The sequence below is a fragment of the Lasioglossum baleicum genome, chromosome 8 (genome assembly GCF_051020765.1).
Source record: "Lasioglossum baleicum chromosome 8, iyLasBale1, whole genome shotgun sequence".
Classification (NCBI taxonomy): domain Eukaryota; kingdom Metazoa; phylum Arthropoda; class Insecta; order Hymenoptera; family Halictidae; genus Lasioglossum; species Lasioglossum baleicum.
In genome coordinates, this window is record NC_134936.1 from 6740410 (window position 1) to 6758762 (window position 18353).

At 39.7% G+C, this 18353-nt stretch overlaps 2 protein-coding genes across 3 annotated transcripts; one reads left to right on the top strand and one right to left on the bottom strand.

Annotated features, from left to right (window-relative positions):
• The first annotated feature begins 553 nt into the window (after positions 1-553).
• On the top strand, positions 554-5404 carry LOC143211202 (uncharacterized). Its single transcript, XM_076428666.1, has 2 exons — positions 554-4469; positions 4585-5404. The coding sequence occupies exons 1-2, from the start codon at positions 2682-2684 to the stop codon at positions 4813-4815; spliced, it is 2019 nt and encodes a 672-aa protein (XP_076284781.1). The 5' UTR covers positions 554-2681; the 3' UTR covers positions 4816-5404.
• A 2080-nt stretch (positions 5405-7484) lies between these two features.
• LOC143211168 (uncharacterized) lies at positions 7485-16908 on the bottom strand. 2 transcript variants are annotated; one of them, XM_076428628.1, is made up of 3 exons: positions 16399-16906; positions 16093-16258; positions 7485-14774 (listed from the first exon to the last, which is right to left on the bottom strand). In XM_076428628.1, exons 1-3 carry the CDS (start codon positions 16491-16493, stop codon positions 14724-14726), a joined length of 312 nt encoding a protein of 103 aa, XP_076284743.1. In that variant the 5' UTR covers positions 16494-16906; the 3' UTR covers positions 7485-14723. The 2 variants fall into 2 exon arrangements, with proteins under 2 accessions (XP_076284743.1, XP_076284744.1); XM_076428629.1 differs by having other exon boundaries at positions 7485-16258; positions 16399-16908.
• Positions 16909-18353: the final 1445 nt, after the last annotated feature.

The window sequence follows — 18353 nt, forward strand, 5'->3', positions numbered from 1 at the left end:
TCAGAATTGTAAAACACAATAGTAAAAATTGATTTTTACGACATTTTCAGCTGGCTCAATGACGAAAATTGAAAAAATGTGTTAGGTCAACTCGTATAAATTATAGACGTTCTGAAAATTTCATTGAAATTGGTTAATTGGTTTACGAGTTATAAACGATTAAAAGTGGTAAAAATTGCAATTTTTCGTGATTTTCGGCCTTTTTACCACTTTTGATCGTTTATAACTCGTAAATCAATTAACCAATTGCAATGAAATTTTCAGAACGTATATAATTTGTACGAGTTGACCAAACACATTTTTTCAATTTTCGTCATTGAGCCAGCTGAAAATGTCGTAAAAATCAATTTTTACTATTGTTTTTCATTCCCCGTCTGCTTACATTGCACATATGTAAAGGGTTTTTCAATAAGGACATGACAACTTTAAGTTTAAATAAAACACAGAAAAATTGAAATATCGGGCTGAAATTTATTAGAGTTGTAGTACACATGTTACAATTATGTGTGGAATTCGATGTCGTTCATAATGACCTCCACGGGCACGACGACAGCAATCTATTCTTTGAATCCAGTTTTCAACTACTCTCCCACACATCAGCCGGAATCTTGGTAATTTCGTGTTCAATATTGTTCCTGAGATCGTCTAACGTCGTTGGATGGTTGGTGTAAACTTTCGACTTAAGGTAACCCCACAAGAAAAAATCCGACGACGTTAGACGCAGTGTTGTGAACTGGTACGGGAAAACTCGCACATGCGCGACGATTCTAGCGTCACTGAAGTACAAAATCGGGTACCTTGGTCGCCCCGCATAGCTTCGCAAAATCTTTTCTTCTCGATTTTCAAATATGACGTTTAACATGCGTATGTTATATTAAAATTTGATGTGTATGTACATGTAATATATAAATATATTCTAATTGATATCTAAAATTGATATATATGTGCGTCTTGTGGTCGTGCGTCATCCGGTTTCCCGGCTGTAACAGTTCGCCCCAACTTGCCCCATAAGCTACGGACTGTAGAAGCGACTTTTCCCGTACCAGTTCACAACACTGGTTAGACGATCTCAGGAACAATATTGAACACGAAATTACCAAGATTCCGGCTGATGTGTGGGAGAGTAGTTGAAAACTGGATTCAAAGAATAGATTGCTGCCGTCGTGCCCGTGGAGGTCATTATGAACGATATCGAATTCCACACATAATTGTAACATGTGTACTACAACTCTAATAAATTTCAGCCCGATATTTCAATTTTTCTGTGTTTTATTTAAACTTAAAGTTGTCATGTCCTTATTGAAAAACCCTTTATATGCCGTTTGTCAGTCGCTGGGTCTTTGACGTTTGGTGCTGGTTGGGCCTCGTCGGCCTCGTCATCGTTTATTCAAGCTAGCAAAGTATTAGGTCGGAAAGAAAGTTCTTGCGGTTTTTAACTATAATCAAAATAACAAAAACAGTAAGAACTTTCTTTCCGACCTAATAATTCCAAGATTTATTTGAAGCGGATTCGTTTACTACACGTGTACACGTGTATTTACATTTTAGATACATGTATAAAAATATTTTGTGAAAAATAATAAACCGACTTCGAAAAAACGCACTAAAAAGTATAAAATAATTTCCATTTAATTTATGTGAATACACACGAACTTAAATGCAATACAATCCTTTCGCAGGCGGTGCAAAATTAAAAATTTTCCAAATGACAGATGTTGCTGATTATGATTTCATTGGAATATGGTGGGCTTGGAAATCAGTAGGTGGGAAGAGAATATACATTAATATGTGAAAGCATGTAGAAGAATGTAAGGATTTTCGTAATTTCCAGTGTCGAAAATTTTCAATTTTGCGCCGCCTCCGAAAAGATTGTATTGTATTTAAGTTCGTGTGTATTCACATAAATTAAATGGAAATTATTTTGTACTATTTCGTGCGTTTTTTCGAAGTCGGTTTAATTTTTTTTTACAAAATTTTTTTATTTCACACTTTTTATCAAGGGACCAATCGGGAGATATATCCTACACTGATTGGTCCATCCATCGGAGTAATCGGTGAACATACATAGAAAAAAAGCGAAAAAAGGCACATACAGATCGAATTGAGTATCCTACTCCTTTTTCGAAGTTGGTTAATAATAGGGATGTCTGCCTCTGGTCGTCACGTTCGTTCTTTCGAACGTTGCTCTCGTGTCGCGTTTTGCATTTGTCATCGTGTAGCGTTTGATTTTAAAATTGTCTTGTCGCGTTTGTTCTCTACGTTCTTTTGTCGCGTTTGGCATTTGTTTTTGTGGTGTGTTGAGCCGTTTTGAAGAAAATTGCGAATCAGTTTCTAGCAAGCATTCACTCGGAGAGTACAGAGTACAGAAGAGCTTGTTATTTTACTTTATATAAGCTTTTAATAATAGTTTATTATTTAATATCGCGCGCGGATGATTGCATAAGATCGTGCCCGATTTGAAAATAAAATTCGCTGGTTAAATTTTAAAGATTAAAGTTTTATTAGTCACCTTTTTTTTTCTTTTATTAAAAAGAATTTGTTTTTAACCATCGTGCATACAGCTTATGCAATCATCTACATAATATTAGCTAAAGGACTAAATACAGTTAGTGTTAGAGTGGTAGGAATAAGTGAATAAGTGTTTTGTGTCTGTTCCGTGACAGTGTATTGAACAGTGAACCATGAGTTCAAGCGAAGGAAGTGCTTTCGACATGGGAAACATCTCGTTCGTCAGTGAAGCTGGAACACAGCAATCCTCAGCGATACCTGCTGCAGTTCCAACTATTCTGAGAGGAAGATACTACAGCATAGTACAGGAAAAAAGTAATGGAACTAACGCGACTGCACGGTGTAATTTATGCTCTACTGTGCAGGAAATTAAAGGCCAATGGTCTTCCACCTCCAATTTCATCTCCCATCTAAAACGGAAACACCAAATGGAATATATAGAATATCTAAATGATGTATCGCAAGCGAAACGGAAGAATGCTGTCCAACGTGGTGCGAAATCGCAAGAGAGATTCGAGATGGACGTGGCAGAATTCATCATTGAGGCAATGATACCTGCCCAAGCTGTTGAGTTACCTCGTTTCAGACGGATATTTGAAAATCTTGACATGGCCAATAGAGTCAAAAATATTAGTCGACGGACAATAGGTTGCCGTATCGACAGACTGTATGTTGAGATGACGGAGAAAATAAAATCAGATTTGTCCACCATTCCATACCTATGTACGACAGCGGATATTTGGAGTGGAAAACACCGCAGTTTTCTGGGAGTAACTGTCCATTGGATAGCTGACAATTACGAGAGAAAATCTGCAGCTATAGCATGTCGGCAATTTTGCGGAACGCATTCCTACGATCGCTTAAAAAACTTGCTGCATTGTATCCATCGAGATTTCATCTCAGATACAGGGAAGATCGTGGCGACTGTCACCGACAATGCCAGCAATTTCGTAAAAGCATTTAACACTTTTGGTGTGCAACGAAATTGTATTGGAATAGACGAAATTGAAACAGTCAACGGTGAAATCGAAGAAGAAGAAGAAACCGGAATAGAAGTAGAAGAAGAAGATGAAGAAGATGAAGAAGAAATAGAAGAAGAAAGAGAAGAAGAAAGAGAAGAAGGAATCGTAAACACAGTTCCAGATGATGTGTTACCCCGGCACATTCGATGCGCTGTGCATACACTGCATTTGTGCGTCACGAGCGACCTGGCGCAAACGATAAGGAAGACAGAGCAAGTGGCAGTACTGCACACGGAGGTCATGCAAAAGTGCAATACATTGTGGAAACTTTGCAATCGACCGAAGTCTTCTGAAATATTTAAAAACGTAACCGGCCACATATTGAAAAGACCGGGGGACACTCGGTGGAACTCGCTGTACGATGCTCTACAGCAAATAGTAGAGCTGAAACCCAAATTTATTGAAATTGCGAGAGCTTTGGGGCTAAAAAATATGTTAAAAGACAATGAGCTTTTATATATTGAAGAGCATTTAAAATGCACGGCACCTATCGCACAAGCGATTGATATATTACAAGGCGATAAAAACATATGCTATGGGAACCTCGTGCCATGTTTAATTTCCTTGAGAAGAAAATTACGTATTTTGAGTGCAACCAATTGGAGATTTTGCAATGTAATTAGTGCCTCGCTATTAGCAAGCCTAGAGAAACGATTTCAACATTTATTAACGTTTTCATCGGAAGAATCCAAATGTGCGGCAATAGCAGCCTTGAGCCACCCATACTTCAAAAATCGGTGGTTTCCTTGTGTAGAGGACGCGCAGAAGGACATCTTAATAAAGAATTTGAAGGGTGCAGTAGTAGAAGAAATGAAGAAGCAAAACGTGGTAATTGCTGCAGCAGCAACGCCATCAACATCGGCCGAAGACTTCTACTATTTTGGAGAAAGCACTGACACGGAACAAGTCCCGGATTATTCGTCAAAAGCATCGTTAGAGGTTGGTCAAAAAATTTCTTCCACCTTAATATATTACTGGTTTCAATAATATGAAATATGATGTTATTTATGATAATATGAAATCCTAATTTTCCATTTTCTAATTATATTTTCAGATTCTACATTTTTTTGAAGACGAGTGCAGAGATTTGTCAGTCCTGGATAAATATGCCCACATAAAAAAGATATTCCGTAAGTATAATACACCCGTTCCGTCGTCCGCATCCGTAGAAAGACTATTTTCATATGCGACGATGGCAAATTGTCCAAAAAGGAATAGGACATCGGCTAAACTCTTTGAGAAAAGAGTTCTTTTGAAAGCAAATTTGAATTACATGGAAATGTAAAAATTAGAATTTTCAGTTGTAACTGACCGACGTCGAGCTGCACACTCGAAAGTTAGTGTGCAGAATCGCTGATTCCATCAGCGATGGGAGAGGGAGAAATTATTTAAATATGACAGTAAAATTATTACTGACCGACGTCGAGCTGCACACTCGAAAGTTAGTGTGCAGAATCGCTGATTCCATCAGCGATGGGAAAAATTGTTTATAAATATGACAGTAAAATTATTACTGACCGACGTCGAGCTGCACACTCGAAAGTTAGTGTGCAGAATCGCTGATTCCATCAGCGATGGGAGAGGGAGAAATTATTTAAATATGACAGTAAAATTATTACTGACCGACGTCGAGCTGCACATTCGAAAGTTAGTGTGCAGAATCGCTGATTCCATCAGCGATGGGAGAAATTGTTTACAAATATGACAGTAAAATTATTACTGACCGCCGTCGAGCTGCACACTCGAAAGGTAGTGTGCAGAATCGCTGATTCCATCAGCGATGGGAGAAATTATTTATAAATATGACAGTAAAATTATTACTGACCGACGTCGAGCTGCACACTTTAAAATAAGTGTGCAGAAACGTCGCAGTGTGCGACACAGTGGAATAGGCCTACAGGGGATACCACTGAAAAAAAACGCATCGGCAATAGTACCTCATGGGTGATGTGGAAATCTATTGATACGCGTAAATTATATTTTCGCATTTATTGTACTTCTAGATCTGTTACAGCGTTACAGCTTCGAGTCATCTAGACTGTTCGTCACGAATACACCACAAGTGTGGCACAGTGGTATATGATAACAAGGATCGAGCATCAGCTGGCAATAGAAACAGGGGAGTTGAATTTTGCTTTCCATATTTACAAGCTGATCCCAATTTGTTTCGTGCGTTGCTAATTCTTTTTTCATTCTGTTCTAGCCAAGAATCGTCTGAACTACTTCGTCGACGAGAGGATGATGGACAACGAAGCACAACTGACTCAAGTTCTTGCAGATACCGAGTCGACAGTTGATCGAGCATCAGCTGGCAATGGAAACAGGGGAGTTGAATTTTGCTTTCCATATTTACAAGCTGATCCCAATTTGTTTCGTGCGTTGCTAATTCTTTTTTCATTCTGTTCTAGCCAAGAATCGTCTGAACTACTTCGTCGACGAGAGGATGATGGACAACGAAGCACAACTGACTCAAGTTCTTGCAGATACCGAGTCGACAGTTGATCGAGCATCAGCTGGCAATGGAAACAGGGGAGTTGAATTTTGCTTTCCATATTTACAAGCTGATCCCAATTTGTTTCGTGCGTTGCTAATTCTTTTTTCATTCTGTTCTAGCCAAGAATCGTCTGAATTACAGTGTGCCACGAAAGTATTCGAACGCCCTTTTTGTAATTGTACGAAACGACCTGATTTTTTAAAATCAATTAGAAGCATTGGTTTATGAAATGTTATGCATGAAAGATTTTCCAAAAATTATAGTTTCAGAGGTTACATGCAAAAATGAAAAAGGCATTTCTGTAAACTTTTTTATTTGGGCCCTTAATGAAAATTTAAAATACATATATGTTTTGTAAATCTATGTGTATGTCATACTCATGCTGAATATTTGATCAAAATCGGTTAACGCAGGAAAAAAACAACACGCATCGAAAAATGTACGGTTCTGTGGATTTTAAGGAGAAACTGATCAAAAGTCATGTTAAACTACTATTTTCACTATTTTGAACCACTTGTAGCTCGTGTGTATTTTAATTGATTTCGATAAAATGTTCAGTATGTGTATAACCTTCATAGATCTACAAAACAAATATTTTAAATTTCCATTAAGAACCCTATATAAAAAAGTTTTAGAAATGCCTTTTTTTGCATGTAACCTTGTAAATTATAATTTTTGAAAAATCTGTTTTGCATATCATTTCGTAAACCAATGCTTCTATTGTAATCGATTATAGAAAATCAGATCGTTTTGCACAATTATAAAAAAGTTATTCTGTTTTAAAGGGCGCGTTCGAATACTTTCGTGGCTCACTGTATTTCGTCGTCGAGAGGATGATGAACGACACTGCCCAACTGCCGCCTTCTCTATGCAGATACCGAGGGGACATTATTACATTCCTTTCATTTTGTTTTCTTTCTTTTTCACAATGCTACTAACGTTCTCATTATTCACCATATTCTGTAATACTCTGTAATGAACTGTATGTTGTAATAAAAATCATAAGAGATTTCCTATACAAAAAACTATTGAAAATAAACATGTTTTTGTTGAAATATATTATTATTTCTGTCAATTCTCCATCCGCTCCCTCCTCCCTCTCTCTCCCTCTTTATTATTATTTATGGATAGATCGTACGGCGATTAAATTAAACAATTGATTAAATCAGTCTCAAATCAAATAATTATATAATTATATTATTATAAATATAATATTATAAATTAATATTATAAAATAATATTATAAATTAATATTATAAAATAATATTATAAATTAATATTATAAAATAATATTAATTGTGTGTATATGTACTTAATCAAACACTATATCCACCACATCTCCATTTTTGTGTATGTACGTAGAACCTAAATATAACTTTTATTTATACAAATAAGAGTAAAAATAAGTAATAATTATTTAGACAAATATGTAAAAATCATGTATTCAAATAAATAAAAATTATTAATACAAATCAGTAGAAATGATTTATACACCCTGCACAAATTATAATAAAAACTACAATTATCATGTTATTTGACGACCAAGATTTGTTTTAAACATTTCTGACAAATAAACCGAATTACTTTATTAATAACGTATTATTTCTTTCTATTACCAAGTCCTTCCCTTATACTTATACTTATTGTTAGTTAAATGTATCTATGGTATGAAGTATGAGGTACAATTACTACAATTAAATATTGACAATAGTTCACAAACATTGACAATATTTCGTACATAACCGTGGTAAATAAGCGATATAGTAGTAACAATTACAATGTTTCTATTATTATGCTGCCACTTTACACACTTTCCAAAATAAATTGTTATATTTTCGAAGGTTCCATTTCGTTACATTTTAAATAAATTTGTTAAACCTTCAAAAATAAGAAATGTCTAGTAGCTACAAGTTCCCCTTGTTCCATATTCCATGAGCTCCACAGTTTTTAAACCGTTCATTTGTACATTTAGTATTACGACTTGGCAACGTCGGATCAAGGTGTCAGTTATTTCAAGTCGAATAAAAATAACGAGTAAAAATACATGTGATTTTTATCTATTCCAATTACTCGTCACGAATAAAACAATCGAATAAATCATCTTGCTACATCGAGCTTCGAATAAATCTTGAGGTTAAGATGAAAATCGTTCCACTGAAATCTCATAGATAAATTTGCATAGCCAAAATCTGACGAATACACCGTAAGATAAATGGTGGCGCTGTCTTCGACTCTCAAATAACGGTGAAAGATAAACTGAAAATTCTCAGCTGTCATCTTGCGAACAATGCCTCTCGAATAACTTCTCGCCGCTAGAGGCGTTGAATACGTATACGCAGTTACTTCGAGATTCGATAAAAAACAGATGACGAATGAAATTTCTGGAGAGTATCTTACAGATAAACTGTGTCGAATATGTATTTCAGGAAAATCAGAACAAATAAAAGATAACTTACGTTTATCTTTTATTTGAAAATTTTAGATAAATTTTTGCCCATCTCTGCCCCGACGTGATCACGGATCTGAGAAGAATAATACGGAGCCCAGGAGAAGCGGTAATAGTGCAGTCCATATCTGCACAGCTCGACTTTGGCGGTACAATTTCGCTCATCGACTACGGGACCAAGCCGCCATTTTAAGAAGTACGAGCCTCTGTGTCTGCCTGAACGGGTATTCAACTGTACAAAAGGAAGACACGGAAGACGCCAGCGTGTGGTAAGTAGGGAACCCGGCTCATTGTCTGAAAAGTTCCAGAAATTCTACCAAGGCACGGCAGTTCTCGCCTCGTGAGGTATTCACATCCTTCACGATACATGCGAGCTGAGCTAACGCTGACGTCACATCTGGAGGAGGCGATTTTTCGAGATCCAGTGGGCTGTCCACCTCGTGGCCTGGTCATCCCGAGGTCACGCCGAGCTTGCTGTCCGTTGCCGCCTACCTCGTGGCCCGTTTAGCCCGAGGTCACGCTGAGGGACATCTCTTTGTTCCTGCGTCGTTCAAATTGTTTACCTCGTGGCCTGGTCTGCCCGAGGTCACATCGAAGGACGCTGCCTGTTGCTGTGCCAGAGGCTGTTTATCCCGGGGCCCATTGTCCTCGAGAGCTCTCTGAAGGACGCTGCTCTGTTGCCACGCCATCAAACTGTTTACCTTGTGGCTTGGTCTGCCCAAGGTCACATTGAAGTCGGCTGACATCGTCAACGGAGCTTGTCGTCGTGCCTTGTCAATGGTGCCTTTTGTGTAGCATCGACTGTGCTGTGATTTGACATATGCATTAGCATTGTGAGAAGCTAAAAACTCTAATCAGTCACAGCACGGCTTCTCACGCGTTAACATATTGTTAAAGACATTAGTTTTTTTTTACGTGTTCGTGCTTCCGCGTCGCGTTCGCGAATCTGTCGCATGAACAATACCTCGCGTCGAGTAGGCAACCCTGTGTTCACGAAAATATCGAATCCTGGTCGCGGGTAACTTCTTGCAATTGTCCCTGTGACGCGCTTGTGCGTGATTTAGGTCAGGTTGTAAACGCTGAAGCGTAAGTTAATTTTTAGAGCCTAACCCTTATAGAAAATGGCGGCTCCGGCTCCTCCTCCGCTTCCGGCTCCAGCAGACCCGTTCAATCCGGATGAAACTCTCGAAGAAATTCGGCGAGAGCGCGACGCTCTCAGGGATCAGTTGGAAAATAGGTTAGGGCGAGAGGAACGTAGGGATGTTTCCCAGGTCGCGGTCGCGCGCGTTCCCAAAATCCCACAATTTTCTAGAAAAGGGCCAGTATTATGGTTCTGCCAATTAGAGGCATCATTACGTCGTTCGGGCGTCACGCACGAACTGACGAAATTCGACTATTTAGTCATGTCATTAGATGAGGATTCCTTAGCAAATCTTAGTGATATTATCACGATGCAGCCTCCTTATCCTGACATTTACACTAGGTCCAAAAGACGTCTTTTGTCGGTCTTCGCGCCGACAGATGAGGAGAACCTGCGAAGGTTATTAAGAGGACAGGTTGACGTGAACTGTAAACCGTCCCAAATCCTTCGGCAGCTTCGCTATCTTAATGAAAGATGCAATTGCAGTGATTCTGTCTTAAAATCAATTTTCTTAGAACAGCTGACGGATCACCAACAAGAAATCTTGGTGGTGACCGAAAGCAAAGATTTAGATAAATTAGCAGAGGTGGCAGATAAGCTAGTGGCCGTCCATGGTCCGAAGCCCGTAGTCAGTTCGGTTGGGAATCTGAGGCATTCTGATGCTACTCCCAGTAAAAAGACTTCTTCTTTTGTGCCATCTTCGGATGGCATTGCCGCTCTGACGGCAAAACTCAATAAAATAGAGTCTTTGCTTAAAACCTTGGTTTCTAATTAAAAGAAACAGCGCTCTGCTTCCTCGGGATCTGGCCAGCAAGCAGAGTCGCGTGGTCGATCCAAGACTAGGAAGCCCTCAGCCAATGCACGTTTTTTGTGCCTGGCGCACACGCGCTATCCAGATAATCCCATCTCTTGCAAGGAGGGATGCAGCAAATACTCTGAATGGTTGGCTGCAAAAAACTAACCTCACCTGCCCACGCGGAGACCGTGGCGGAAGGTACAGGTGATTCCAGACGTCTCCATATAAGAGACCGGATATCCGGTCAGGTATTCTTAATCGACACCGGCGCAGACGTGTCTTTGCTTCCTGCAGATTCGAGGATTCGAGGTAAGCCGAGTCGACTCAAATTGGTCGCCGCCAATGAATCCTCGATCGACACGTTTGGCGAATCTTTTCGCACGCTCGACTTAGGACTGCGTAGGGCAATCAAATGGCACTTTTGTATAGCCAATGTTCCTCATCCCATAATTGGGGCAGATTTACTCTGGCATTACGGCCTTGTAGTAGATATTCGTAAGCGTTGCTTGGTGGATCGAGCCACTTGTATAACTTCGTCTGGTGAACTGAAAGATGTTCAATATCAGTCAGTCCACACCGCTGCCTCTGGCACGGAATGCGCTGACATACTTTCTGAATTTCCAGAAATTACAGGAACTTCGTTTCCGAATCTGCCCAAGTCGAAGGAGGTGTTTCATCACATCCTTACGAAAGGGCCACCCATTTCTTCTCGTCCGCGTCGCTTAGCGCCGGACAAGTTCCTTGCTGCTAAGCAGGAGTTCAAACAGTGGTGTGAGGCAGGTATCTGCAGACCTTCAAGTAGCCCTTGGGCTAGTCCCATGCACATGGTGCAAAAGAAAGATGGGTCATGGCGAGTCTGTGGTGATTACAGACAATTAAACGCTGTCACCATTCCAGACAAGTATCCTACTCCCCACTTGTATGATTGTTGTAACAATCTAGCAGGAAAAAAGATTTTCTCATCTTTAGACTGGCATAAGGCGTTTAATCAGATTCCTGTAGCGCCAGAAGATGTGCAGAAAACTGCCATCACAACCCCTTTCGGGTTATTCGAATTCGAATATATGACCTTTGGTCTTCGTAATGCGAGTCAATCGTTCCAGCGATACATCAATCGTGCGCTGGGCGACTTAGACTTTGTATTCCTTTACATTAACGACATACTTGTTGCTTCTTCCACTCGGGAGGAGCATATCCAGCATCTTCGTATAGTGTTTCAGAGGATGAAGGATTATCACCTTCGCCTCAACGTTGATAAATGCAATTTTGCAGCCCAGGAACTTGAATTCCTCGGGTATACAATCAACTCTGAGGGCATTCGTCCTCTGGCTAGTAAGGTAGAAGCCATTCTAGATTTTGGCAAGCCAAAAACCATAGTCGAATTGCGACGTTTTTTAGGCATGGTAAATTTTTATCATAGGAATCTTCCTAATACTGCTAATATCCAGGCTCCCTTGAATGCCTATTTTAATGATTCAAAAAAGAATGATAGGAGGGAGATCGTATGGTCTCGTGAGGCCGAGCAGGCCTTCGACAAAATTAAACAGGATTTTGCGAAAGCCGCTCTTCTGGTTCACCCTCGGTCCGGTGCTGAATTACGCTTAGTAACCGACGCGTCCGATCGCGCGATAGGCTCTGTTTTGGAACAAAAGAGTCTTGGACGCAACGCGTCGAGCGCGGCCTGGGAACCCCTCGCGTTCTTTTCGAAGAAGTTAACCCCCTCGCAACTAAATTACAGTGCGTACGATAGGGAGTTAACTGCCATTTACGAAGCGATCCGTTACTTCTCTTATCTGTTAGAAGCGCGCGAATTTAAAGTGCTAACGGATCACAAACCATTGATCTATGCGTTTAAACAGCGCCCCGAGAAAGCGTCTCCGCGCCAATTGCGCCAGTTGTCACTGATTGCGCAATTCACCACTAATATTGAATATGCGAAGGGCCCGGAGAATGTAGTGGCCGACGCTCTTTCTCGGATTGAGTCACTTCGACTCCCCTGTGAGATCAGTCTCTCTGATCTCGCAAATGCTCAGAAGGATGATGAACAACTGGCGGAACTCCGCAAGTCGTCTACTCATTCCTTAGTGCTCAAAGCTATATCTTGGGGCCCTGAGCATACTTCAATTTTTTGTGAAATTTCTGGCGAGGCCATTCGGCCTTATATTCCGGCGAGTTTACGTCGAATAGCGTTCAATATTTTCCATGCGCCCGCACATCCTGGTCCGCAAGTCACTGACAAGCTTATTAGACATAGGTATGTGTGGCCTGATATGCATCGCGATATTCAACGTTGGTGTAGGGAATGTCTCGACTGTCAACAGTCAAAGACATCGCGTCATGTGAAAATGATTCCGGATAAGATCATAGCTCCTGATGGTCGTTTTGACCATGTGCATATCGACATAGTAGGTCCGTTACCAGTTCGTGATGGCTTTCAGTACTTATTGACCATGATCGATAGATTCTCTCGATGGGTTGAGGCTATTCCCCTCAAGGAAACCTCCGCCCTAACGATTGCGCGTGGATTCTTTGACAATTGGATCTCGCGTTACGGTTCTCCGAAGATAGTAACGACGGACCAAGGCGCGCAATTCGAGTCGCGTTTATTTTCCGCACTGTTATCCCTTACAGGAAGCGAGAGAATTAGAACTACGGCCTATCATCCGGCATCGAACGGATTGATCGAGCGCTGGCACCGCCCTTTAAAGGCGGCTTTAATGTGTCATAAGGATGCTGACTGGACAAAGTCGCTTTCGACAGTCCTTTTGGGTTTAAGGTCGCATGTCCGCTCGGACACGAACGCCTCTCGGGCGGAGTTCGTGTTCGGGACGACATTGCTTCTCCCGGGAGAATTCTTTCTCCCTGACGATTTCTCGCCGGATCCAAATATCTTTTTAGAGGAGCACCGCGAGTTTATGCGACAGATTCGTCCCGTACCTGCGGCGCACCGAAATTCTCGAAAAGCATTTGTCTATAAGGACCTCAGGGAACGTTCCCATGTATTCATGCGTAATATGGCCAAAAAGGCTCTCGAGAGGCCATATACGGGCCCGCACAAGGTCCTATCTCGTATAAGCGATCGAGTCTTTCAAATAGACGTCAATGGAGCGTCTCGCAATGTATCCATAGAATTGTTGAAACCAGCTTACTCGATTTCACAAGACTTGGACGACACGATCGCTTCTGACGGTTCTTTGAGCGGTGGATCTGCCCCCCCGCTGAGAACGTATACGAGAAAAAAGGTCACTTGCTCGACCTAACAAGCGGCAGTGCTAAATACTGTATAATATAATTCCTGTGGAATTCTCTTTCCATCGGCGGTGCTGTGAATTGATGATGCGTTAGCATCGTGGGATTCCCCTTATCAGTCACAGCACAGCCCTTGGTGCATAGAAAATCTGTTTCATTGTAAAAAGGATAATAGTGTGCGTTCGTCGCGTCTTTCTCCCCTAGTGTGGGAAGAAAGACATATCAATTATCATTAATGTACGAGCCATTGTGCTCAATTTTGTGCGTCACCCTTTTCATACAAATATAATTGTGATTATATTGTATCATGCGTTCCCTGCAGCAACGCACTAGGGGGGGAGTGTGTGGGGTCGCGCGTACCACTCTGCATCGACAGCATAGTGGGGAGCTGCCGCGCCTGCGCACGACCACTGACGCCATTATCGACGGCACGTCGATCGTGCCGATCGATCTCTTCTTCCTCGTGCTCTCGAACTGTACACACGCGTGATTACTCATTGCTCTATGATTATTTCGATCCGCCATTGTGGCTGGTGGAGCCGTTACAAAGTAATACGGTTTATTGCCTCGTTTAGGCACTGTACAGTGCGTGTAACTTCTCAGTGTTGCTGAATAAATTGTTGATATTGTTTACACTCGTTAATGGTGTCTACAAGTGAGTTATTCCACGTGCTGAGAGTAAGGCTCACCACGTGTGATTCAAGACCATCATTGATCCTTTCCGGACCAATCCTTACAACAGTGGTGCTGACTACGCCATCTGCGGGAGTGCTAGGGAGTCACATACTGCTCCCTACAGCATCATCCACCCACGTCCTTCCGGCTCTCGAACGCGGTATGTGTGAGGTATGTGAATGGTACACAAATGAGCACCACTGTATCGTGCGTTTGAATTGAGCGTCGTGCGTTTCACTAGGATGATCGTCGTTTGATCACTTGGTTGTGCTCAGTTGTGCTGCGTATAAGAGAGCGGTTGTGTGCCACGTGTTCGTTCAAGAACCGTTAATACAATAAAGTATATATTACATAGTATTTCATTCAGTATCAGTTTCACCAGTGTCAGCCTGTTATTCTGCCTTTCCTCCCATATTGGTTTCTAACAGGTTATGGGCCCAGTGCTGAAAATTAAGATAGAAAAATAAAAATTTCTAAGAGTGAGGTTAGGTTTGCCACGTGTGTCGTATAACCAAAAATTAATCTAAATTTGGCAAGAGTTGAGGCTCTTAATAAGAATAATTATGATACGTGGCGAATGCAGGCTGAGGCATTATTGGTGAAAAATGATTATTGGCAATATGTATCTGGCGAGAAAGTGAAGCCAGAAATTGTAGAAGGAAACGCGGCTTCGTTGGTAGCTCATAACAGATGGTTAACTGATGACAAGAAAGCCAAGTCTGATTTAATATTAAGTATTGCACCAAGTGAATTGAAACAATTAAAAGGTTGTGGGACAGCACGTGAGACTTGGTTGAAGCTAGAGTCAATATATGCTTCAAAAGGGCCTGCGAGGAAGGCCACATTGATCAAACAGTTAAAGTTACAAAAGATGCAGGAAAATAATGATGTGAGAGAACACATCAACAAGTTTTTTGACGCAGTGGACAAACTGGAGGAGATGAACGTGGAAATAAATCCTGATTTATTGTCGATCATGCTGTTGTATAGTTTGCCAGGAAGTTATGAGAACTTCAGGTGTGCCATCGAGTCCCATGATAACTTGCCTGGGGCAGAAGCCTTGAAAATTAAAATACTCGAGGAGAGCGATGCAAGAAAGCAGAGTTGTCATACAAGTGGGTCTTCAAATGCGATGTGGGCAACAGCGAAGAAGGATCAATGTGGGCCACAGAAATTCCAGAGGAGAAAGGAAATTGAAGAGAACAAAAGCAGAAATGACTAAAAAGGTATGCCAAATAGAAATATATCAAAATATGACGTAACATGTTTCAGATGTAATAAGAAAGGGCATATCGCTGCAAAATGCTATTCAAAAATTACCTCAAAGGAGAATAGAACTATTGGTGAAAATAGAGGTAATGCAAAACTAGTGGAAGAAACGTACTATGCAGCAGTTGTAAATACAAAAATAGAGAGACAACTGGAAGAGCGATGGTGCTTGTACAGTGGCTGCACTGCTCATTTATGTAAAAATAGAGAATTGTTTTGCGAAATGGAACCATTGAATGAAAACCTGCATCTGGCTGATGAGAATTCCACGAATGTTGAAGGTAAAGGAAGAGTCAGAGTAAAAGTGATGGATGAGAACATTGAAAAGTTTGTAAATTTTGATAACGCACTTCTGGTTCCAAACTTGAGGACAAATATTTCATATACAAATATTTGACGCCAAAAATCAACATATTTATATTTGAGAAAAATCTGAAATTTCATACCACAAATGCATGGTATAATGTAAAGAGCTCATAAAATATTACATACATATGGTATAGCATTCTCCTTTAATCTTACACATGCTAAAGATGTTCTATCCAAATCTTCAGGTTTAAAATGAACCGAACACACAGCCGCACATTTTGGTACAACTGAATTTTCGAGTCCCAGACTGTTTAACCACAATTGGCGTTTCATACGACATTTGGGAAATCTGAAAATACATTATACAAAAACATTGCTTTTCCATAAACTAAAATTGTACGTGAAATTCCTTCTTTACGTATATTAATATTATATTAATGAGACATGCAATGAAAGTTTCAAGTATCACTGTATTTTACTGTTACTTACGCGTGTAAAGTAATTTTCATTGTTTTTTCCAATTCTTGTTGACGATTCTTTACCGATGATCTATTTGTGCATCCTTTCACAATATACGCTGGCATTTTTTAAAATTAATGTGTATCAACGCGCAGAAAACACAAAGCACGACGATCAACGACGATTTATCAAGTGTCAAGTGTACAGTGTACAGGTGTACACACCAAATCCTCTTTGGTACAGTCTACTACACTGACACTATATACGTGTTACAGACGCTACACTAGTATTTAAAGTCGCCTATAGAGCGCACCACAATGCTGCCATCCAAGGTGGCCAACAAGTTGATTCCCCTTCCGTCTTTGGGGACACCCCCCCAGAGTTACGCTCAGTCCTTAGGTCCGTGGCTAGTATAGGCTCGGATTGTAACTAGAAAATAACTAGAATCCTACTAGAAATAAACAAATATATAAAAAAACTTTTTAAAAACCACGCTTATATTAAATTGCACTAAAAAGGAGAAAATAATTTTTTTACACATTAGCGACAATAAATAAAAGCGTGGAGCGCCTACGAAGATTGCGTCAATATAGTTTAGCGCTCCACGCTTTTATTTATTGTCGTTAATGTGTAAAAAAATTTATTTTCTCCTTTTTAGTGCAATTTAATATAAGCATGGTTTTTAAAAAGTTTTTTTATATATATTTTTATTTTCTACTTTTTAGTCTTTACATATCTTGTAATCGATTTTAATTACCACTTCAACCAGTAAATTCAACCATTTTTTGTAAAAGGAAAAATATTGTGTCATGGCGGCTGCAAATCGAAGTTTCCATTCTGTAGGATCAATCGTTCAGGAGCTAAGGTGAAGTGCCCTATGCCTGGACAGCATATTTTTCTATTTTAAATTTTATCACTTTAAATAAACAAAAATAATTTTTTTATATTTTTAACATACAGTTCAGAGTTTGTAACGTAATTTAAAATAAAAAAATCATTGTTTAGGTTAATATCTTAATTGTATTAACAAGAATAATTCAAACCTATAGTGGGACATATTAAATCCAATCTAAGCTAGTACCTGGACAGAAGTAAACCCTATACCGGGACAAATTCAATTTACGAGTTGATCGAACGAACATAACCTAAAACGTTGGTTGGTTGCGCATGACGAATAAAAGATGCTTTGCGTATTGTATTATTTAACCAAATATATGTTTATATCGTTAACCATTGAAGGTGCTTCTCGTTATTTACGAACCCACAACATATAATTATGTCTATTAAATCGAACTTTATTAAATTTTTAACAAATTACATACAAAAATATTATTCTATTAAATTCTATTCTCTAATTTTTATTTTTTGTTGTAAAGCAATCACTTCAAGAGACAATACTTCTTTTTCCATATTGTCTAATTGAGTGCATAATTTTGCTTTTTCTTCTTTAATTTCATCTCTTTTTGTATCATTAGTTGCTTTAGACCTATTATGTGAGTAGAATTGGGATATAGTGCGACCAATTCCTCTTGGTTTTCTACACAAAACTTGCATAAAGGCAAGTTAACGTGTGACGCATGGTTATCTACAAACAAAATTACAGGGAATTGATAATTATTTTTCTTCAGCCAAGGTACAAAAATATTTGCTATAAACTGGAAAAAAGTTTCTGCTGTCATCCAGCCATTATCACTATAGGCTACTCCCCAGATTTCTGGAATCTTTTCTAAGATTTCTTTTTTGGGTACATTTTTTAGATCAAACATGATCATTGGAGGTAGAATTACCCCTTCAGCAGATGCTGTAAACAATACTGTTAAGCAGCCCTTCTCATTGTTTGAAACAATTCTTTTTACTGGTGCAACTTTCTCTGCCAAAACACTACTTTCTTTGGGTACAAGCATGAAAGAGGATTCGTCCAAGTTGAATATTGTTTTAGGATCTGTTAAGGGTATTCCTTTATCTTTCATTTTGCTTTCAACATC

Bases quoted from the DNA above. Each gene is read 5' to 3' on its own strand.
- LOC143211202 (XM_076428666.1), top strand. From the start codon at position 2,682: ATGAGTTCAAGCGAAGGAAGTGCTTTCGACATGGGAAACATCTCGTTC. The intron at 4,470-4,584 runs GTTGGTCAAAAA...TTATATTTTCAG, and splicing joins CGTCAAAAGCATCGTTAGAG to ATTCTACATTTTTTTGAAGA.
- LOC143211168 (XM_076428628.1), bottom strand. From the start codon at position 16,493: ATGCCAGCGTATATTGTGAAAGGATGCACAAATAGATCATCGGTAAAG. The intron at 16,259-16,398 runs GTAAGTAACAGT...ATGTATTTTCAG, and splicing joins ATGAAAATTACTTTACACGC to ATTTCCCAAATGTCGTATGA. The intron at 14,775-16,092 runs GTATGTAATATT...CTTAATTTTCAG, and splicing joins AGGAGAATGCTATACCATAT to CACTGGGCCCATAACCTGTT.